General features: G+C 65.7%; 2 protein-coding genes and 1 long non-coding RNA gene across 6 annotated transcripts; 2 read left to right on the top strand and 1 right to left on the bottom strand.

Annotated features, from left to right (window-relative positions):
• Positions 1–735: 735 nt before the first annotated feature.
• On the top strand, positions 736–13,840 carry ULK3 (unc-51 like kinase 3). Of its 4 annotated transcripts, none has more exons than XM_060174218.1 (16): positions 736–891; positions 2,817–2,957; positions 3,891–4,011; positions 4,213–4,317; positions 4,836–4,979; positions 5,320–5,402; positions 6,244–6,399; positions 6,534–6,639; positions 10,892–10,932; positions 11,035–11,134; positions 11,336–11,400; positions 11,471–11,549; positions 12,251–12,291; positions 12,377–12,424; positions 12,507–12,573; positions 13,320–13,840. In XM_060174218.1, the coding sequence occupies exons 1-16, from the start codon at positions 778–780 to the stop codon at positions 13,334–13,336; spliced, it is 1,428 nt and encodes a 475-aa protein (XP_060030201.1). In that variant the 5' UTR covers positions 736–777; the 3' UTR covers positions 13,337–13,840. The 4 variants fall into 4 exon arrangements, with proteins under 4 accessions (XP_060030201.1, XP_060030203.1, XP_060030202.1 ...); XM_060174220.1 differs by having other exon boundaries at positions 6,334–6,399; XM_060174219.1 differs by having other exon boundaries at positions 5,323–5,402.
• LOC132533398 (uncharacterized) lies at positions 12,580–13,311 on the top strand. Its single transcript, XR_009545248.1, has 3 exons — positions 12,580–12,701; positions 12,757–12,977; positions 13,038–13,311. It is a non-coding gene; the product is annotated as an uncharacterized LOC132533398 (long non-coding RNA).
• Positions 13,841–15,806: 1,966 nt separating the features above from the next.
• On the bottom strand, positions 15,807–21,418 carry CPLX3 (complexin 3). The gene is made up of 3 exons (XM_007536970.2): positions 21,061–21,418; positions 19,814–19,901; positions 15,807–16,363 (listed from the first exon to the last, which is right to left on the bottom strand). The coding sequence occupies exons 1-3, from the start codon at positions 21,219–21,221 to the stop codon at positions 16,139–16,141; spliced, it is 474 nt and encodes a 157-aa protein (XP_007537032.1). The 5' UTR covers positions 21,222–21,418; the 3' UTR covers positions 15,807–16,138.
• Positions 21,419–21,478: the final 60 nt, after the last annotated feature.

A 21,478-nucleotide genomic window follows, 5' to 3' on the forward strand; every position in this document is an offset into this window, starting at 1 on the left:
GGTTGGGCCTGTCCTGGGGGGCCGGGGTGGGGGTGGGCCTGTCCTGGGGGGCGGGGTGGGGGTGGGCCTGTCCTGGGGGGCCGGGGTGGGGGTGGGCCAGTCCTGGGGGGCCGGGGTGGGGGTGGGCCTGTCCTGGGGGCCGGGGTGGGGGTGGGCCTGTCCTGGGGGGCGGGGTGGGGGTGGGCCTGTCCTGGGGGGCCGGGGTGGGGGTGGGCCAGTCCTGGGGGGCCGGGGTGGGGGTGGGCCAGTCCTGGGGGGCCGGGGTGGGGGTGGGCCAGTCCTGGGGGGCCGGGGTGGGGGTGGGCCTGTCCTGGGGGGCCGGGGTGGGGGTGGGCCAGTCCTGGGGTGCCGGGGTGGGGGTGGGCCAGTCCTGGGGGGCTGGGGTGGGGGTGGGCCAGTCCTGGGGGGCCGGGGTGGGGGTCGGCCTGCCGGGAGCAGTAATCACGGGCGTCCAGGGGCGCCCCTCTCTGTTGGACCGTCCCTGAGTCTCCGCTGGGCTCCCGGCGACTCCAGTTCGGGCTCCCACCCGAGGGGAGGCGGAGTGGGCGGGGCCCGGGGGAGGCGGAGTGGGCGGGGCCCGGGGCTGCGGCGTGGGCGGGGCCGGGGGCGGAGTGGGCGGGGCCCGGGGCGTGTCCCTTCGCTCCGCGTCACCTGCCGCGCCCGCGCATGCGCCCCTCACGCCCCGCGCCTGCGCGCTGCTGCTCCGGCGCTGCGGTCCCGGCGGTAGCCGCGCGGGGCGCTGTGGGCGGCGGCTCGGCGGAAGCCGGAAGCGGCGGGATGGCGGGACCGGGGCCGGGGCCGGGCTGGGGGCCCCCGCGGCTGGACGGCTTCGTGCTCACCGAGCGTCTGGGCAGCGGCACCTACGCCACAGTCTACAAGGCCTACGCCAAGGTGGGGGCAGGTGGGGGCCCGGTGACGAGGGAGACCCGTGAGGGTTCAGGTGAGGGCGCTTGCTAAGGGGGTCCAGGTGAGGGGCCCAGGTGAGGGGTCCAGGTGAGGGGTCCAGGTGAGGGGTCCAGGTGAGGGGCCCAGGTGAGGGGGTCCAGGAGAAGGGTTCAGGAGAGGGAGTCCAGGTGAGGGGATCCAGGTGAGGGGGTCCAGGTGAGGGAGTCCAGGTGAGGGGGTCCAGGTGAGGGGGTCCAGGTGAGGGGGTTCAGGTGAGGGGTTCTGGTGAGGGGTCCAGGTGAGGGGTTCAGGTGAGGGGTCCAGGTGAGGGGGTTCAGGTGAGGGGGTCCAGGTGAGGGGGTTCAGGTGAGGGGTCCAGGAGAGGGAGTCCAGGTGAAGGGGTCCAGGTGAGGGAGTCCAGGTGAGGGGGTCCAGGTGAGGGGGTTCAGGTGAGGGGGTTCAGGTGAGGGGTCCAGGTGAGGGGGTCCAGGTGAGGGGTCCAGGTGAGGGGGTTCAGGAGAAGGGTTCAGGTGAGGGGTCCAGGTGAGGGGGTCCAGGTGAGGGAGTCCAGGTGAGGGGCCCAGGTGAGGGGCCCAGGTGAGGGGTCCAGGTGAGGGGCCCAGGTGAGGGGTCCAGGTGAGGGGTCCAGGTGAGGGGGTTCAGGAGAAGGGTTCAGGAGAGGGAGTCCAGGTGAGGGGGTCCAGGTGAGGGGGTCCAGGTGAGGGGTCCAGGTGAGGGGGTTCAGGAGAAGGGTTCAGGTGAGGGGTCCAGGAGAGGGAGTCCAGGTGAGGGGGTTCTGGTGAGGGGGTCCAGGTGAGGGGGTCCAGGTGAGGGGTTCAGGTGAGGGGTCCAGGTGAGGGGGTTCAGGTGAGGGGGTCCAGGTGAGGGGCCCAGGTGAGGGGCCCAGGTGAGGGGTCCAGGTGAGGGGCCCAGGTGAGGGGTCCAGGTGAGGGGCCCAGGTGAGGGGCCCAGGTGAGGGGGTCCAGGTGAGGGGCCCAGGTGAGGGGTTCAGGTGAGGGGTCCAGGTGAGGGGGTCCAGGTGAGGGGTCCAGGAGAAGGGTTCAGGTGAGGGGTCCAGGAGAGGGGTCCAGGTGAGGGGGTTCTGGAGAAGGGTTCAGGAGAGGGAGTCCAGGTGAGGGGGGTCCAGGTGAGGGAGTCCAGGTGAAGGGGTCCAGGTGAGGGGTCCAGGTGAGGGGGTTCAGAAGAAGGGTTCAGGTGAGGGGTCCAGGAGAGGGAGTCCAGGTGAGGGGGTTCAGGTGAGGGGGTCCAGGTGAGGGGTCCAGGAGAAGGGTTCAGGTGAGGGGTCCAGGAGAGGGAGTCCAGGTGAGGGGGTCCAGGTGAGGGGTCCAGGTGAGGGGGTTCAGGAGAAGGGTTCAGGTGAGGGGTCCAGGAGAGGGAGTCCAGGTGAGGGAGTCCAGGTGAGGGGGTCCAGGTGAGGGGGTCCAGGTGAGGGGTTCAGGTGAGGGGGTCCAGGTGAGGGGGTTCAGGTGAGGGGTTCAGGTGAGGGGGTCCAGGTGAGGGGGTCCAGGTGAGGGGGTTCAGGTGAGGGGGTCCAGGTGAGGTAAAAGGGTTTAGGTGAGGCAGTCCTGGTAAGGGGGCCTTAGGAAAGTGATTCAAGTGAAGGGGGTTCAGGTGAGGTGAAAGGGCTCGGGCGAGGGGGTTCAGTTGAAGTGACGGGTTCGGGTGAGTGGGGTCCAGGTGAGTGGCCAGGTTATGGGCCCAGGTGAGGGGTCCAGGTGAGGGGGTTCAGGCGAGGGGGCTGCAGGGTCGCTGGGCATTGGGACTCGGGAACTCAGGTGTGGCGGGCCCTCGGGTGCTGCTGGGTGCTGCCCACCTGTGGGCGCCGCCGGCCGGGAGCCAGGACCCCGTGGGGGGCGGCTGGGGCGTCCTGCCTGCTGCAGCTCACTGGGTGCCACGGCCCCGTCTCACAGAAGGACACTCGCGAGGTGGTGGCTGTCAAGTGTGTGGCCAAGAGGAGCCTCAACAGGGCGTCTGTGGAGAACCTGCTGACAGAGATCGAGATCCTCAAAGGCGTGCGGCACCCCCACATCGTGCAGCTCAGGGACTTCCAGGTCTGCGTGGCCCCCGCACCTGGCAGGAGCTACCATGATCTCCACACCTGTCCAGGCTCCCCCGGGCTGGCCCCCGCACCTGGCAGGAGCTACCATGATCTCCACACCTGTCCAGGCTCCCCCGGGCTGGCCCCCGCACCTGGCAGGAGCTACCATGATCTCCACACCTGGCTGGGCTCCCCCAGGCTGGCCCCCGCACCTGGCAGGAGCTACCATGATCTCCACACCTGGCTGGGCTCCCCCCCCCCTGGGATGGCCCCCTCACCTGGGAGGAGCTACCCATGATCACACCTGGCCGGGCCCCCCCGGGCTGGCCCCCTCACCTGGCAGGAGCTACCATGATCTCCACACCTGGCCGGGCTCCCCCGGGCTGGCCCCCGCACCTGGCAGGAGCTACCATGATCACACCTGCCAGGCTCCCCCGGGCTGGCCCCCGCACCTGGCAGGAGCTACCCATGATCACACCTGGCCGGGCTCCCCCGGGCTGGCCCCCCCGCACCTGGCAGGAGCTACCATGATCTCCACACCTGGCCGGGCTCCCCCAGGCTGGCCCCCCCGCACCTGGCAGGAGCTACCATGATCTCCACACCTGGCCGGGCTCCCCCAGGCTGGCCCCCCCGCACCTGGCAGGAGCTACCATGATCTCCACACCTGGCCGGGCTCCCCCAGGCTGGCCCCCCCGCACCTGGCAGGAGCTACCATGATCTCCACACCTGGCCAGGCTCCCCCGGGCTGGCCCCCGCACCTGGCAGGAGCTACCATGATCTCCACACCTGGCCGGGCTTCCCCCGGCTGGCCCCCGCACTAGACTCCCCCCCCCCCCACTGGGCTCCCTGAGGGCTGGCACCCTTCATCAGGCAGGGGCTCCCCGGGACCCTCCTCAGGCAGTGCAGATTTGGGGTGTGGGCAGCCCCCACGAGCCTTTCCCCACAGTGGGATGCCGACAACATCTACCTCATCATGGAGTTCTGTGCGGGCGGCGACCTCTCCCGCTTCATCCACTCCCGCCGCGTCCTGCCCGAGAAGGTGGCCCGCGTCTTCGTGCAGCAGCTGGGTACGCGCCCCGCCCCCGGCCCCCCGTGCCTGGAGAGGGGGGTACGGTCCCCCCAACCCTGCCCAACTCCGCCTCTGAGCGCCTGGCCCGGGGCAGGTGGGCTGGGGCAGCTTCCCGTAGACCACTGCATGGCCCCTCCGGCCTGGGAGGCCCTGAGCCCCTCCAGGGTGGACCAGCACCCCAACCCCTCGCTGCCCCCAGCCAGTGCCCTGCAGTTCCTCCACGAGCGGAACATCTCTCACCTGGACCTGAAGCCCCAGAACATTCTGCTGAGCTCCCTGGAGAGGCCCCACCTCAAACTGGCAGGTGGGCGGGTGTGGGGTGGCCTGTGGTGGGGCACGCCTGTCTCCTGCCCTGGCTCGGACTTGGCGTGTGGGGGTCTGCTCTGGGCTGAGCCCAGGCCGGGGCCTGCGGGAAGGCTGCAGGCTGAGGAGCCACGGGGCCGGGGCCTGCGGGAAGGCGCAGGCTGAGGAGCCACGGGGCCGGGGCCTGCGGGAAGGCGCAGGCTGAGGAGCCACGGGGCCGGGGCCTGCGGGAAGGCGCAGGCTGAGGAGCCACGGGGCCGGGGCCTGCGGGAAGGCGCAGGCTGAGGAGCCACGGGGCCGGGGCCTGCGGGAAGGCGCAGGCTGAGGAGCCACGGGGCCGGGGCCTGCGGGAAGGCTGCAGGCTGAGGAGCCACGGGGCCGGGGCCTGCGGGAAGGCGCAGGCTGAGGAGCCACGGGGCCGGGGCCTGCGGGAAGGCGCAGGCTGAGGAGCCACGGGGCCGGGGCCTGCGGGAAGGCTGCAGGCTGAGGAGCCACGGGGCCGGGGCCCTGCTTCCCCAGATTTCGGCTTCGCGCGGCACATGTCCCCCTGGGACGAGAAGCACGTGCTCCGAGGCTCCCCGCTCTACATGGCGCCCGAGATGGTGTGCCGGGGACAGTATGACGCTCGTGCAGACCTGTGGTCAGTGGGCGTCATCCTGTATGGTGAGCGCAGCCTGGACGCCCTGCCCAGAGACAGGCCCCCACTGTCCCCCAGGCCTGACTGTCCCCCATCCCTTCCCCTTACTCTGGCCCTGCACCCCACCTGACCCTGTCTCTATCTAGTCCTGTGACCCACCTGACCCTGTCTCCATCTAGTCCTGTGACCCACCTGACCCTGTCTCCATCTAGTCCTGTGACCCACCTGACCCTGTCTCCCCGCTGGCCCTGTGACCCACCTGACCCTGTCTCCATCTAGTCCTGTGACCCACCTGACCCTGTCTCCCCGCTGGCCCTGCACCCCACCTGACCCATCCCTCCTCTGGCCCTGTCCCCCACCCCCCAGAAGCCCTCTTCGGCCGCCCACCTTTCGCCTCCAGGTCCTTCTCAGAGCTGGAGGAGAAGATCCGCAGCAGCCGAGCCATTGAGGTTGGTCTGGGGCCGAGATCCTGGGAAGGGAGTCAGGCCTTTGACACAGCGTCTAGAAGGGAGTCAGGCCTCTGACACAGGGTCTAGAAGGGAGTCAGGCCTCTGACACAGGGTCTAGAAGGGAGTCAGGCCTCTGACACAGGGTCTAGAAGCTCCTGGGGCTGGGACTTCTGGGTGGCTCAGAGTTCTAAAAGACTCCTGGCAGTGAGTCAGGACTCTAGAAAGTTCTGAGACGCTTGGCTTCTGAGTGGGGAGTCAGGATTCTAGAAGGTTCCTGGGCCAGGGCTCTAAGGTCAGAGCCAGACGCTGGGACAGGATTCTAGAAGGTTCTGGGCACACTGCAGGTGGGGATTCCCAGTTCCCCCTGGTCGTAGGAACAGCCCCCCCCCCGGCTGTGCACGTGTGTCTGTGGGTCACTTCGGCCCAGGCGCCTGACTGCAGGCAGGAGGGGCCATAAGTTCCAGGGGATCTGGGGCTCAGGAGCAGGGCTGGCCCCCAGGAGGCCCGTCTCTGCACCCCGTTCATCCCCATCTCTGCTCTGCACGCCCTCCTTTGCTTCTTGTCTCACCTGTTTCTGCCTCATCTGTGGTATTTTTTTAAAAACTTTTTTTTCCTAAGATTTTACTTATTTACAAGAAAGATAAGAGGAGAGACCAGACGTTACTCTGGTACGTGTGCTGCCAGGGATTGAACTCAGGACCTCACGTTTGAGGGTCTGGTGCTTTATCCCCTGCGCCATCTCCCAGACTGCTCGCTGCCTCATCTCTGTACCCTGTGTCTGCACCCCGTTTCCCCTGTCCCTGTGCCCTCCACACCTGTCTCACCTGTCCCTGCCCCCCAGCTCCCCCCGAGGCCCCAGCTGTCCCAGGCCTGCCGTGACCTCCTGCAGCGCCTGCTAGAGCGAGACCCTGCCCGCCGCCTCTCCTTCCAGGACTTCTTCTCCCATCCCTGGGTGGACCTGGAGCACATGCCCAGTGGGGAGAGCCTGGCCCGGGCGGTGAGGACGGGAAGGGAGGTTGGGGAGGGCTGGGGGATAAGTGGGGAGGAGGTCAGAGAGAGGTGACAGCTGAGGGGGTGCTGTGGGCCCCCCAGGGCAGGTCCTGACCCCTCCGCCCTGACCCCTCGTGGCAGACGGCCCTGGTGGTGCAGGCGGTGGAGAGAGACCAGCAGGGGGATGCGGCGGCTGCCCTGAGCCTCTACTGCCAGGCCCTGGACTTCTTGGTGCCCGCCCTGCACTGTGAGTGTGGGAGCAGGGGTGGGGGAGGACTTGGAGGGCAGCTCCTGTCAGCCCCTTAGAGACCCGCCCTGCACTGTGAGTGTGAGAGCAGGGGTGGGGGGAGGACTTGGAGGGCAGCTCCTGTCAGCCCCTTAGAGACCCGCCCTGCACTGTGAGTGTGGGAGCAGGGGTGGGGGAGGACTTGGAGGGCAGCTCCTGTCAGCCCCTTAGAGACCCGCCCTGCACTGTGAGTGTGGGAGCAGGGGTGAGGGAGGACTTGGAGGGCAGCTCCTGTCAGCCCCTTAGAGACCCGCCCTGCACTGTGAGTGTGAGAGCAGGGGTGGGGGAGGACTTGGAGGGCAGCTCCTGTCAGCCCCTTAGAGACCCGCCCTGCACTGTGAGTGTGAGAGCAGGGGTGGGGGAGGACTTGGAGGGCAGCTCCTGTCAGCCCCTTAGAGACCCGCCCTGCACTGTGAGTGTGAGAGCAGGGGTGGGGGAGGACTTGGAGGGCAGCTCCTGTCAGCCCCTTAGAGACCCGCCCTGCACTGTGAGTGTGGGAGCAGGGGTGAGGCAGGACTTGGAGGGCAGCTCCTGTCAGCCCCTTAGAGACCCGCCCTGCACTGTGAGTGTGGGAGCAGGGGTGGGGGAGGACTTGGAGGGCAGCTCCTGTCAGCCCCTTAGAGACCCGCCCTGTACTGTGAGTGTGGGAGCAGGGGTGAGGCAGGACTTGGAGGGCAGCTCCTGTCAGCCCCTTAGAGACCCGCCCTGCACTGTGAGTGTGGGAGCAGGGGTGGGGGAGGACTTGGAGGGCAGCCCTGTCAGCCCCTTAGAGACCCGCCCTGCACTGTGAGTGTGGGAGCAGGGGTGAGGCAGGACTTGGAGGGCAGCTCCTGTCAGCCCCTTAGAGACCCGCCCTGCACTGTGAGTGTGGGAGCAGGGGTGAGGGAGGACTTGGAGGGCAGCTCCTGTCAGCCCCTTAGAGACCCGCCCTGCACTGTGAGTGTGAGAGCAGGGGTGAGGCAGGACTTGGAGGGCAGCTCCTGTCAGCCCCTTAGAGACCCGCCCTGCACTGTGAGTGTGGGAGCAGGGGTGAGGCAGGACTTGGAGGGCAGCTCCTGTCAGCCCCTTAGAGACCCGCCCTGCACTGTGAGTGTGGGAGCAGGGGTGGGGGAGGACTTGGAGGGCAGCTCCTGTCAGCCCCTTAGAGACCCGCCCTGCACTGTGAGTGTGGGAGCAGGGGTGAGGCAGGACTTGGAGGGCAGCTCCTGTCAGCCCCTTAGAGACCCGCCCTGCACTGTGAGTGTGGGAGCAGGGGTGGGGGAGGACTTGGAGGGCAGCTCCTGTCAGCCCCTTAGAGACCCGCCCTGCACTGTGAGTGTGGGAGCAGGGGTGAGGCAGGACTTGGAGGGCAGCTCCTGTCAGCCCCTTAGAGACCCGCCCTGCACTGTGAGTGTGAGAGCAGGGGTGAGGCAGGACTTGGAGGGCAGCTCCTGTCAGCCCCTTAGAGACCCGCCCTGCACTGTGAGTGTGGGAGCAGGGGTGGGGGAGGACTTGGAGGGCAGCTCCTGTCAGCCCCTTAGAGACCCGCCCTGCACTGTGAGTGTGGGAGCAGGGGTGGGGGAGGACTTGGAGGGCAGCTCCTGTCAGCCCCTTAGAGACCCGCCCTGCACTGTGAGTGTGAGAGCAGGGGTGAGGCAGGACTTGGAGGGCAGCTCCTGTCAGCCCCTTAGAGACCCGCCCTGCACTGTGAGTGTGGGAGCAGGGGTGGGGGAGGACTTGGAGGGCAGCTCCTGTCAGCCCCTTAGAGACCCGCCCTGCACTGTGAGTGTGGGAGCAGGGGTGGGGGAGGACTTGGAGGGCAGCTCCTGTCAGCCCCTTAGAGACCCGCCCTGCACTGTGAGTGTGGGAGCAGGGGTGGGGGAGGACTTGGAGGGCAGCCCTGTCAGCCCCTTAGAGACCCGCCCTGCACTGTGAGTGTGGGAGCAGGGGTGAGGCAGGACTTGGAGGGCAGCTCCTGTCAGCCCCTTAGAGACCCGCCCTGCACTGTGAGTGTGGGAGCAGGGGTGGGGGAGGACTTGGAGGGCAGCTCCTGTCAGCCCCTTAGAGACCCGCCCTGCACTGTGAGCGTGGGAGCAGGGGTGGGGGAGGACTTGGAGGGCAGCTCCTGTCAGCCCCTTAGAGACCCGCCCTGCACTGTGAGTGTGGGAGCAGGGGTGGGGGAGGACTTGGAGGGCAGCTCCTGTCAGCCCCTTAGAGACCCGCCCTGCACTGTGAGTGTGAGAGCAGGGGTGGGGGGAGGACTTGGAGGGCAGCTCCTGTCAGCCCCTTAGAGACCCGCCCTGCACTGTGAGTGTGGGAGCAGGGGTGAGGCAGGACTTGGAGGGCAGCTCCTGTCAGCCCCTTAGAGACCCGCCCTGCACTGTGAGTGTGGGAGCAGGGGTGAGGCAGGACTTGGAGGGCAGCCCTGTCAGCCCCTTAGAGACCCGCCCTGCACTGTGAGTGTGGGAGCAGGGGTGAGGGAGGACTTGGAGGGCAGCTCCTGTCAGCCCCTTAGAGACCCGCCCTGCACTGTGAGTGTGGGAGCAGGGGTGAGGCAGGACTTGGAGGGCAGCTCCTGTCAGCCCCTTAGAGACCCGCCCTGCACTGTGAGTGTGGGAGCAGGGGTGAGGCAGGACTTGGAGGGCAGCCCTGTCAGCCCCTTAGAGACCCGCCCTGCACTGTGAGTGTGGGAGCAGGGGTGGGGGAGGACTTGGAGGGCAGCCCTGTCAGCCCCTTAGAGACCCGCCCTGCACTGTGAATGTGGGAGCAGGGGTGGGGGAGGACTTGGAGGGCAGCTCCTGTCAGCCCCTTAGAGACCCGCCCTGCACTGTGAGTGTGGGAGCAGGGGTGGGGGAGGACTTGGAGGGCAGCTCCTGTCAGCCCCTTAGAGACCCGCCCTGCACTGTGAGTGTGGGAGCAGGGGTGAGGCAGGACTTGGAGGGCAGCTCCTGTCAGCCCCTTAGAGACCCGCCCTGCACTGTGAGTGTGAGAGCAGGGGTGGGGGAGGACTTGGAGGGCAGCCCTGTCAGCCCCTTAGAGACCCGCCCTGCACTGTGAGTGTGGGAGCAGGGGTGAGGCAGGACTTGGAGGGCAGCTCCTGTCAGCCCCTTAGAGACCCGCCCTGCACTGTGAGTGTGGGAGCAGGGGTGGGGGAGGACTTGGAGGGCAGCTCCTGTCAGCCCCTTAGAGACCCGCCCTGCACTGTGAGTGTGGGAGCAGGGGTGAGGCAGGACTTGGAGGGCAGCCCTGTCAGCCCCTTAGAGACCCGCCCTGCACTGTGAGTGTGGGAGCAGGGGTGAGGCAGGACTTGGAGGGCAGCTCCTGTCAGCCCCTTAGAGACCCGCCCTGCACTGTGAGTGTGGGAGCAGGGGTGAGGCAGGACTTGGAGGGCAGCCCTGTCAGCCCCTTAGAGACCCGCCCTGCACTGTGAGTGTGGGAGCAGGGGTGGGGGAGGACTTGGAGGGCAGCCCTGTCAGCCCCTTAGAGACCCGCCCTGCACTGTGAATGTGGGAGCAGGGGTGGGGGAGGACTTGGAGGGCAGCTCCTGTCAGCCCCTTAGAGACCCGCCCTGCACTGTGAGTGTGGGAGCAGGGGTGAGGCAGGACTTGGAGGGCAGCTCCTGTCAGCCCCTTAGAGACCCGCCCTGCACTGTGAGTGTGAGAGCAGGGGTGGGGGAGGACTTGGAGGGCAGCCCTGTCAGCCCCTTAGAGACCCGCCCTGCACTGTGAGTGTGGGAGCAGGGGTGAGGCAGGACTTGGAGGGCAGCTCCTGTCAGCCCCTTAGAGACCCGCCCTGCACTGTGAGTGTGGGAGCAGGGGTGGGGGAGGACTTGGAGGGCAGCTCCTGTCAGCCCCTTAGAGACCCGCCCTGCACTGTGAGTGTGGGAGCAGGGGTGAGGCAGGACTTGGAGGGCAGCTCCTGTCAGCCCCTTAGAGACCCGCCCTGCACTGTGAGTGTGGGAGCAGGGGTGAGGCAGGACTTGGAGGGCAGCCCTGTCAGCCCCTTAGAGACCCACCCTGCACTGTGAGTGTGGGAGCAGGGGTGGGGGAGGACTTGGAGGGCAGCCCTGTCAGCCCCTTAGAGACCCGCCCTGCACTGTGAATGTGGGAGCAGGGGTGGGGGAGGACTTGGAGGGCAGCTCCTGTCAGCCCCTTAGAGACCCGCCCTGCACTGTGAGCGTGAGGGTGGGGGCAGTTCACATCTCCAGACCTTCACAGAGACCGTCTCTCTGTAGATGAAGTGGACGCACAGCAGAAGGAGATCCTGAGGGCAAAGGTGAGGGGGTGTGCTGGGGCAGAGGAGTCCTAGGCGAGAGACCCTCAGGGGGAAGGGTCCCTGGGGGAAGCCAGCAGACCCTGCTCAGCCTGGCACCCACAGGTGAGGCAGTACGTGTCCAGAGCCGAGGAGCTCAAGGCCATCGTGTCGTCCAGCCAGGCCCCGCTAAGGCGGGGGGCCTCTGCCCGGGACCTGCTCAGAGGTGGGGCTCACAGTCCCAGTGGGGAGTGGCTGGGTGGGGCACGGGATGGAGGCAGCTGGGGGCCGGGCAGAGCTGGGGCTTAGGGGTGTGTGTGGGGGTGGGCAGAGCTGGGGCTTAGGGGGGTGGCTGGGGGCCGGGCAGAGCTGGGGGGGCCACTGGAGAAGTGCCCTCTCAGAACCTCACCAGAACTTCTCCCTCCAGAGATGGGCCGGGACAAGCCGCGCCTGTTGGCCGCCTTGGACGTGGCCTCAGCGGCCGAGGCCAAGGTCTGGAGCGGGGCGGGCAGTGGGCTGGGGGTGCTGCTGTGCCTGTGGTGACTTGGCATCCCCGGTGCAGGGGGACGAGGCCGGCGGCCAGCAGGATGCCCTGGACCTGTTCCAGCAGAGCCTGGAGGAGCTGCTGCTGCTGCTGGCAGGTGAGCCCCCGGCTGCCCTCTGCCCACTCAGTGCCCACACTGCCTGCTGCCCACTCAGTGCCCACACTGCCCACTCAGTGCCCACACTGCCCGCTGCCCACCCAGTGCCCACCCTGCCCACTGCTCAAAGTGCCCACACTGTCTGCTGCCCACCCAGTGCCCACACTGCCCACCCAGTGCCCACACTGCTCGCTGCCCACCCAGTGCCCACTTGCTGGCCAGTGAGCCCCCCGACTGCCCACTCAGTGCCCACACTGCCCGCTGCCCACTCAGTGCCCACACTGCCCACTCAGTGCCCACACTGCCTGCTGCCCACCCAGTGCCCACTTGCTGCTTGCCAGTGAGTCCCCCGGCTGCCCACCCAGTGCCCACTTGCTGGCTGGTGACCCCCCAGATGCCCACCTGCCCATTCATTGCCCAGTCTGCTGCTGCCCAGTGAGCCTCCTGGCTGCCTGCTGCCCTCAGTGCCCACTCTGCCCACAGCCCACTCAGTGCCCACTCTGCTGCTGGCCAGTGAGTCCCCACCCTGCCTACCTTGCCTGTTCTGTCCTCCTGGCCTGCACTCACCTTGCCCCCCACTCCTCATCTTCCCAGATCCTTCTACCTGCTGCCGACCCTCACCCCCTCACCTGTGCTGCCAATCCCGCCCTCACCCCCTCACCTTCCCAGCGCCCCCACCCTCACCTGTTCTGTCTCCACAGCCGAACCCCCAGGCCGGAGGCGAGAGCTGCTCCACTGCGAGGTGATGGGTCTGGGAAGGTGGGAGACCAGAGGTGAGGGGGGTGACCCAGGTTCGGGGGCAAGGAGCTCACTGTCTCACCTCACAGGTGCAGGACCTTATGGCCCGGGCAGAGGACCTGAAGGAACAGGTCAAGGTGGGTGTAGGGTGCGGGCTTCCCCCATCCTGGGGTAGCCTCTGTGCCCCCCAGTCACACACCCTCATCCTATTTGCTGCAGATGGGAGATTCCCACTGGGCTGCTCAGAGTCTGGACAAGGAGGGGCTGTCCGAGTCAGTGCGGACCTGTGAGTGTTGAGGCGGGGGAACGGGGGCTAGGAGGTACAGCCTGAGCCCCTCTGGGAGCAGACCTGGACCTTGGGGGGTTAAGGGGTACAGCCTGAGCCCCTCTGGGAGCAGACCTGGACCTTGGGGGGTTAGGGGTACAGCCTGAGTGAGCCCCCTCTGGGAGCAGACCTGGACCTTGGGAGGCTAGGGGATACAGCCTGAGCCCCTCTGGGAGCAGACCTGGATCTTGGGGGGCTAAGGGGTACAGCCTGAGCCCCTCTGGGAGAAGACTTGGACTTTGGGGGATTAGGGGTACAGCCTGAGCCCCTCTGGGAGCAGACCTGGATCTTGGGGGGTTAGGGGGTACAGCCTGAGCCCCTCTGGAGCAGACCTGGACCTTGAGGGGCTAAGGGGTACAGCCTGAGTGAGCCCCCTCTGGGAGCAGACCTGGATCTTGGGGGGTTAGGGGTACAGCCTGAGTGAGCCCCCTCTGGGAGCAGACCTGGATCTTGGGGGGCTAAGGGGTACATCCTGAGCCCCTCTGGGAGCTGACCTGGATCTTGGGGGTTAGGGGGTACAGCCTGAGCCCCTCTGGGAGCAGACCTGGATATTGGGGGGCTAGGGTGTACAGCTTGAGCCCCTCTGGGAGCAGACCTGGACCTTGGGGGGCTAAGGGGTACAGCCTGAGTGAGCCCCCTCTGGGAGCAACCCTGGTTCCTGTCTTCAGCCAGAGCCTAACCACCCCAGAGCCTAAACCCCCCCCCAGCTTGTTCTCTGCAGTGACCAGGAGGGACAGCTGGACAGAGCGAGGTCACCAGTGGAGATGTAGCAGCCAGGCTGATGCCCAGAGTCCTAAATCTGCAGCCCCCCAACGGAGAGACCCCCCAGCTCTCACTAGCCCAGGGCCCCTGGGCGTGGGGCCGGCTGAGAAGGGGTCTCAGAGCCCTGCTCTCATGCAGTGGGGTGACTGTTCTCTGGGCTCAGGCCTCTGCTTGTTCCCCCAGCCCCGCCTAGCCTGGCCCCACCCCATGAGCCCCCCCCCCCCGCCCATCAGCATGTCTGTCCATCTCTCTCAGGCCTGGAGGTGGTGGTCTGTGTTTGAGGGGGCTCCTGCTCGAACCCTGGACACCGGGACCCTTTGGGGGATCCTGGGTTTGGCACAGCCCACACAGCACAGCTTGGTGGACACTGATCCCCAGAAGTGCCCAGGGATGCTTGGGGGGATCTCCTGGGGGAGTGCTCCCAGGTGCTGTGAACTGAGTCCTGCTGAGTAAATCCTTTTCTCAACCTGCTCTGCTTTTCCTGCCCTGGGGACGCCCGTGGGGAGGGGCAGCACCCCCTGGGCTAAGGCCCCCCCCCCCTCACAGCGCTTCCTGCCACACTCTGGGCCCCGCCTCTGGGCCTAGGAGCTGGTCCTGCAGCTCACCTAGGTCTGCCGCACCTTGTGGGGTAGCTCGCTCCACACTCCCCTGTAGAGATTACACGGGAACCAGTCATCTGAGGGGACACGCCCCCACCTCCGACTGGGCCACGCATGCCAGACCCTGCCCCACCCCCACCCCGGTGCCCAGCTGGGTCGGAGCCGCCAGCACCACCACCCGCCACCCCGCCCCGTGACAACGCCCAGATGTCCTCGGTGCTCCCTGCTGGCTGCTGTTAGAACCAGCAGGCCTGGCCTGTGGGGGGAAGGCAAGGAGCACCTTCCCTGCACCCCTGTGGGGGTGGGTGAGGAGGCAGCAGGACCGGGTGACCCTCCGCAGTGTCCTCAGGGGCTCCAGGACTGGGGGCTTCCCACACTGAGCCCTGTCTCCAGCACAGGCTGCCCAGGGGAAGGGACAGTGGGCTGCTGACTGGGTGTCAGCCAGGGAGGGGGACATGTGGGGTGGGGCGCCTGCTTCACAGCTTGCGGAGGGAGGCCAGGCACCTTGGGTTTGTGATGGTGAGGAGGTCACATGGGACCCTTGTGGGATCTGAGGGACAACACCCCCGTCTACCCCCTCTGCAGGATGGCACCTGTCCCCCACAGGGATGGCACCCTGCCCCTTGACAGGGCTGCTGTCAGGTTCCATTAGGTGGTGACCCCCTGAGGCTGCCATGTGGCTGCTCCCACCCCCCGTCCCTGTGTCCTTCAGCCCCAGAAAGGACACAGTCACGTGCAGTGAGGCCCAGCGTCCAGCCCCGGCCCCCCCCCCCACACACACACACACGAGAATGTAAACTCATGGCGGCACAGGCACCCTCCCAGATAAGCTATCGTGCTTTTGGGAAAAGGAGGCTGTGTGTGTGTTGGGGGCTACCCTCCACCCCACTCCTGTGGCCTCATCCTCTCTCGGCCCTCGTTCAGCCGTCTGCCTGGTTCTGCAGCACCAGAACCTTAGTGTAGCCCTCACCTTGCAGGCAGCCCAGGCAGACGGCTTCCCTCGGCGCTGCCGGGCCTCCCGCCCTGGGGCCAGGGCTCAGACCAGACCCCGCATGCGGCCTCATCCTCGTCCCACACACCGAGCTGCCCTCTGGCCCACATCTTTCTTGCCATGCTGGGGCGGCAAGTCCACTGCACCTGGCCGCTGGTTTTCATTTTTGTTCCCTTTTTTCTGCTTTGACAGGGAGGGAGGGAGGGACACCTGCAGGCTGCTTCACCACTTGTGAAACTCCCCCCAGGTGGAGAGCGGGGGCTTGAACCCGGGTAGTTGAGTACTAATGTGTGTTCGACCAGTTGTGCCTCTGCCTTTCCCGTCTTCACTTTCATGTTCTTTTTCCTGCTACCAGGGTTATGGCTGGGGCTTAGTGCCTGCGTGGTGGGGCCACGTTTTTTCCTCCTCTAGGACAGAAATTGAGAGAGGAAGGCAAAACAAAGCTGCAGCCTTGCTCCACCACACATGAAGATCGCCCCTGCGGGATGGCAGGGGGGACCAGGGGCTCGAACCTCGGTCCTTGCATGTGGGAACAGGTGCCCCACTGCCTGACCCGTCTGCACTTCAAGGAGAAAGTGGGTGGCTCTCTGCTCCCCCCCCCCAGCCTCTGGGAGCAGTCGGGGGACACAGCTCAGAGAGGGCTGCCTGCTCTGGGCCATGTGGAGACCACAGCCCTGCAGCCGCCTCGGGTTCCACCCTCCAGGGAGGGATGTCAGGCCCAGTGGGGCCCATCCCACCTTCCCCTTTGGTCTAGCCAGACGCACCCTCACAGGCCCCAGTGGCTGGAGGGTCTGAACATGGTTTATTTTATTGTCTCCAGGATTTGGATCCAGGGTCTGGTACACATGTACCTGCCACATTTTATTATTTTTTTGAGGGAGACCCCAGCACTGCTCTCTCCTCTGGTGCTGGGGCTCAAGCCCAAGGCCCTGCACTGGGGTCAGGAGGGAGTGGACACAGGTGTGGCCGGGAGGCTGTTCACCAGGCTGAGGAGAGTGGGGGCTCCAGGGACGGGAGGGACAGTGATGGCTGCCCCACTCCTGCTCTAGCCACTGGGGGTGTGGCCTCCAGGGTGTTGGGGCCGAGGGCTCTGGGACTTGGTCGGCTTCTGGGGTGGGCAGAGCAGCAGCTGGTGCAGGGAGGGGTGAGGTCGCCCAGCGCAGGGTGGGAGCAACTACATGAGCAGGCAGTTGTCAGCCGACTGCCGGAGGCCTCCCAAGGTGGCCTGGGCCCTGTCCTTGAGGGAGCCCAGAGCCAGGCTGGGCAGGCTGGGCAGGTGGCCCAGCACGGAGGCCTTCTCCTCTTCCTCCTCTGTGTCCTCCTCGATCATCTTGGCCAGCTCCCAGGGCAGTGCCACAGCCCCACCCACCACCTGGATCTGGCCCTCGTCGATCCTGTTCTGGGAGGACAAGTGGCGGAGTGGAAGTATGTGGGGCCAGCCTGGGGCAGGGGGCATGAGAAGGGGCAGGGTGGAGGTCTGGGGGGTTGCAGAGAGGGAGGGATACAGGTCTGTGGGGCCAGCCTGGGGCAGGGGGGCATGAGAAGGGGCAGGGGTGGAGGTCTGGGGGGTTGCAGAGAGGGAGGGATACAGGTCTGTGGGGCCAGCCTGGGGCAGGGGGGCATGAGAAGGGGCAGGGGTGGAGGTCTGGGGGGTTGCAGAGAGGGAGGGATACAGGTCTGTGGGGCCAGCCTGGGGCAGGGGGGCATGAGAAGGGGCAGGGGTGGAGGTCTGGGGGGGTTGCAGAGAGGGAGGGATACAGGTCTGTGGGGCCAGCCTGGGGTAGGGCAGCATGAGAAGGGGCAGGGTGGAGGTCTGGGGGGTTGCAGAGAGGGAGGGATACAGGTCTGTGGGGCCAGCCTGGGGCAGGGGGCATGAGAAGGGGCAGGGTGGAGGTCTGGGGGGTTGCAGAGAGGGAGGGATACAGGTCTGTGGGGCCAGCCTGGGGCAGGGCAGCATGAGAAGGGGCAGGGTGGAGGTCTGGGGGGTTGCAGAGAGGGAGGGATACAGGTCTGTGGGGCCAGCCTGGGGCAGGGGGCATGAGAAGGGGCAGGGGTGGAGGTCTGGGGGGGTTGCAGAGAGGGAGGGATACAGGTCTGTGGGGCCAGCCTGGGGCAGGGGGCATGAGAAGGGGCAGGGTGGAGGTCTGGGGCAGGTTGCAGAGAGGGAGGGATACAGTTCTGTTGGGCCAGCCTGGGGCAGCGGCGCATGAGAAGGGGCAGGGTGGAGGTCTGGGCGGGTTGCAGAGAGGGAGGGATACAGGTCTGTGGGGCCAGCCTGGGGCAGGGGCGCATGTGAAGGGGCAGGGTGGAGGTCTGGGGGGGTTGCAGAGAGGGAGGGATACAGGTCTGTGGGGTCAACCTGGGGCAGGGGCGCATGAGAAGGGGCCGGGTGGAGGTCTGGGGGGGTTGCAGAGAGGGAGGGATACAGGTCTGTGGGGCCAGCCTGGGGTAGGGGCGCATGAGAAGGGGCAGGGTGGAGGTCTGGGGCGGGTTGCAGAGAGGGAGGGATACAGTTCTGTTGGGCCAGCCTGGGGCAGCGGCGCATGAGAAGGGGCAGGGTGGAGGTCTGGGGGGGTTGCAGAGAGGGAGGGATACAGGTCTGTGGGGCCAGCCTGGGGCAGCGGCGCATGAGAAGGGGCAGGGTGGAGGTCTGGGGGGGTTGCAGAGAGCGAGAAGGAGCAGCAGTGGAAGTCCTGGCCTGTGTGTCCTCCCTTGCTTTCTCTTATTCCTTCCGGCTTTCCCTCTGTTTTTGTTGTGGCATGGGGGGTGGCAGAGCATCGGGGGAGGAGCCCAGAGCCTCAGAGGACCCCCCCCCCAGCCCCTGGACTGTTGGACATTTACACATTCAGCATCCTGGAGGGGCAGGTTCCTTGCTCAATCCCAGCGTCTCATGCTCTGGCTTTCTCGCTTCTCACTAATAATAGTTAGCACCTGGGGTCAAGCTCCCAGTTCCTACCTGCAGGGGAGAGGCTTCAGAAGTAGTGGAGCAGGGCTACAGGTGTGTATCTGCTCCTCACTCAATTTCTTTTTTTTAAATCAGAGCACTGCTCAGCTCTGGCTTATGGTGGTGTGTGGGGTGGTTGAACCTGGGACTTTGGGACCTCAGGAGTGAGTCTTTTTATACAGTCATTATGCTATCGACCCTTGCCCACTCAATTTCTTGTTTCTATCCGAAATTGAAAAAAAAATCTATTAAGAGCAGATGGGAGATAGCATAGTGGTTCTGCAAAGAGACTCCTAACAGCGGCTTCAATCTCCTTTACCACCATCAGCCAGAGCTGAGCAGCGCTTTAGTTTAAAAAAAAAAAAAGTCTGGCGGTGGCGCAGCAGGTTAAATGCACGTGGCACAAAACGCAAGGACCGGTGTAAGGATCCCGGTTCGAGCCCCCGGCTCCCCACCTGCAGGGGAGTCGCTTCCCAGGCGGTGAAGCAGGTCTGCAGGTGTCTGTCTTTCTCTTCCCCTCTCTGTCTTCCCCTCCTCTCTCCATTTCTCTCTGTCCTATCCAACAACAATGACATCAATAACAACAAGAACAATAAAAAACGGGCAGAAGGGAAAATATTAAAAACACCAAGGGCAACAAAAGGGAAAATAGGGGCGGAGGGTAGACGGCATAATGGTGACGCAAACATATTCTCATGCCTGAGGCTCCAAAGTCCCAGGTTCAATCCCCTGCACCACCATAAGCCACAGCTGAACAGTGCTCTGGTTAAAATAAAAAAAGGGAAAATAAATAAAAAACTTTCATGCCTCAAGTACCAAAGGTCCCAGGTTCACCATAAACCAGAGCCGAGGTAAAAAAAGAAAAAAGTACATTTTAAAAAATTGAGAGTCGGGTTAAGCGCCCGTGGTGCACAAGGACCGGTGTAAGGATCCCGGTTCGAGCCCCCAGCTCCCCACCTGCAGGGGCATCGTTTCACAGGTGGTGAAGCAGGGCTGCAGGTGTCTGTCTCTCCACCTCTGTCTTCCCTTCCTCTCTGTCCTATCTAATGACAACATCAATAACAAAAACGGCAACTACAACAATAAAAAGGGCAACAAAAAGGAAAATAAATAAATATAAAAAATCACCTTATTGGGAGTCGGGCTGTAGCGCAGCAGGTTAAGTGCAGGTGGCGCAAAGCACAAGAACCGGCATAAGGATGGGCCCAGTTCGATCCCAGTTCGAACCTCGGCTCCCCACCTGCAGGTCTGCAGGTGTCTGTCTTTCTCTCCTCCTCTCTGTCTTCCCCTTCTCTCTCCATTTCTCTCTGTCCTATCCAACAACGACAACAACAATAATAACTACAACAATAAAACAACAAGGGCAACAAAAGGGAATAAATAAATAAAAATAAAATATTTTTTTAAAAATCACCTTATTAATCTATTAGCAAACAAGAGAAGCAGAGCCGAGGTTCTGTCCTGTGGGCTAGAGAGGGGCGTGGGAGCAGCACCCGGGGCAGGGGCAGTAAGGATGACCCGGCCCCCCCTGGGGTCACCCCCCTGCAGTCTCCAGTGGGAGGGGTGGGGGGCTCATTATTCCTGGCCACCTGCTGCCTGGTGCCTCTGCTCCCCTGTTTCCCTGTCTACTGTGTGACCCGGGGGCCAGGAGGGATGTGGGTGCAGTCCTGCTGAGGCGCCGACCCCCGCCTGGGTGTCGAGAAGCCCAGACCGTCACCTGAGCAGCCGCCTGCTCTGCTCTCCTGGGGTGGGGGGCTCAGAAGCAGGAGACTCAGCCTTCAGGAGCCCCTGAGGGAGGGAGGGAGCAGAGGGACGAGTGGGGGCTAGGTGAGGGTGAAGCCCTGGTGGGTAGGCGGGGCAGGGAGAGGGGGGTGAGGGTGCCAGCTGGGGCTGGGCCACGCTCACCTTGGGCAGCCGGTACTTGTCCCGGAAGTGGGTCCGCAGCGTGGCTCGTTCAGCCTTTCTCTGTGCCAAGTGTGCTTCCCGCTCCATCCTGGGGGCACCCCGGGCGTCAGCAGGGCCCCACCCCCACCCAGGGTGCGGCATCACCATCACGGGGTGGGGCCCTGGGGGGATGGGGCAGCAGAGCCCGCACAGCCTCCCCCACCCTGGGCCCTGGGTCTGTGCTGGGGGCCAGCAAGGACTCCATCCCCTCCCTGTCACCCAGTCAGTCCTTGGGGGTCACAGCAGGGTCTCCAGCCCCCAGCCCTGGGTCCATCCTGGGAGGGGTCACAGCAGGGTCTCCAGCCCCCAGCCCTGGGCCCATCCTGGGGGGGTCACAAGGGTCTCCAGCCCTGTGTCCATGGGGGGGGTCACAGCAGGGTCTCCAGCCCTGTGTCCATGGGGGGAGGGTCACAGCAGGGTCTCCAGCCCCCAGCCCTGGGCCCATCCTGGGGGGGTCACAGCAGGGTCTCCAGCCCCCAGCCCTGGGCCCATCCTGGGGGGGTCACAGCAGGGTCTCCAGCCCCCAGCCCTGGGCCCATCCTGGGGGGGTCACAGCAGGGTCTCCAGCCCCCAACCCTGGGTCCATCCTGGGGGGGTCACAGCAGGGTCTCCAGCCCTGGGCCCATCCTGGGGGGGGGCAGGTCACAGCTTCTGCGATGTGGGTCTGGCCTATGGTGGTGCAGAAATAGGACACAGCCACAGGGACTGTGACAGGTGCTGGGACAGTGCTGCCCAAGTCCCCACAGAAAGCTGTGGATGGGGTGAGGGGCAGTGCCGGCACAGCCCGCATCCAGCCCAGCTGCACCCCTGCTTTGGCCATGAGCCGGGGTGTCCCCAGGCCAGATCGGCTTAAGGGATCAGTGGCAGGTGCACCCACCCCTCCCCCCGCCCCCTCCAGGGCCTGGCGGTCAGGGTGGCAGTGGGGGCTGGGGAGATGTCTGTGGGGGGTGGGTTAGGGGCTAAGGGACAGCCAGGAAGGCGGCTAGCAGTTGGTGTTTTCTGAAGGCTGGGGGACAACCAGGAGGATGTCTGAAGGCAGCAGGCTCCTGGGGGCTGGGGTCTCGGGGGACTGAGGGCTACTGGAGTCTGGGGGGTCTGGGGTCTCGGCCTTCCAGGGGCTGAGCTCCCCAGGGGCTCCCAGTGGCTCCGGGATTCTGGGGTCTCGGGGTTCTTTGGGGGGCTCCTGGGGGCCGGGTGGGAGCACTCACTGCTCCTCTGCCAGCTGCTTCTGGTACTCCTCATATTCCTCGCGGCTCATGCCCTGCGCCTCGGCAGCAGTCTTGTCCCCGGTGCCCTTGTCGTCCGTGCCCAGGCCCCCAGTGAGGGTCTTGAGCTGGCTGCCCACCATGCTCTTCACCACGAGGGCCATATCCCCGCGTTCCCACGTCCCCTCGTCGCTGGATGGGCTCTGCACCTCCGTGGGGAGGGAGCACGGGGCCTACGGCCACGACCACGTGCCGGACCACGTGCCGCTCCCGTTTGGCGGGCACCGCGGCCAGGCGGGGGGGGGGGACTGCCCAGCAAGCAGGGACCCCAGGCTGGGCTCAGGAGGTGCCTCGTTCCCGCCAGGCACAGGAGGGGAGCAGCTGTCCCCCGTCCCCTTCTGGGTGAACTGGGGCGGAAGGC

The sequence above is a fragment of the Erinaceus europaeus genome, chromosome 16, assembly GCF_950295315.1.
Source record: "Erinaceus europaeus chromosome 16, mEriEur2.1, whole genome shotgun sequence".
NCBI classification, from domain to species: Eukaryota; Metazoa; Chordata; class Mammalia; order Eulipotyphla; family Erinaceidae; genus Erinaceus; species Erinaceus europaeus.

Bases quoted from the DNA above. Each gene is read 5' to 3' on its own strand.
- ULK3 (XM_060174218.1), top strand. From the start codon at position 778: ATGGCGGGACCGGGGCCGGGGCCGGGCTGGGGGCCCCCGCGGCTGGAC. The intron at 6,400-6,533 runs GTGAGGACGGGA...CCCTCGTGGCAG, and splicing joins GGGAGAGCCTGGCCCGGGCG to ACGGCCCTGGTGGTGCAGGC. The intron at 11,135-11,335 runs GTGGGGCTCACA...TTCTCCCTCCAG, and splicing joins TGCCCGGGACCTGCTCAGAG to AGATGGGCCGGGACAAGCCG.
- CPLX3 (XM_007536970.2), bottom strand. From the start codon at position 21,221: ATGGCCCTCGTGGTGAAGAGCATGGTGGGCAGCCAGCTCAAGACCCTC. The intron at 19,902-21,060 runs GTGAGTGCTCCC...GGGTGCCCCCAG, and splicing joins AAGCAGCTGGCAGAGGAGCA to GATGGAGCGGGAAGCACACT. The intron at 16,364-19,813 runs GTGAGCGTGGCC...TTGTCCTCCCAG, and splicing joins ACAAGTACCGGCTGCCCAAG to AACAGGATCGACGAGGGCCA.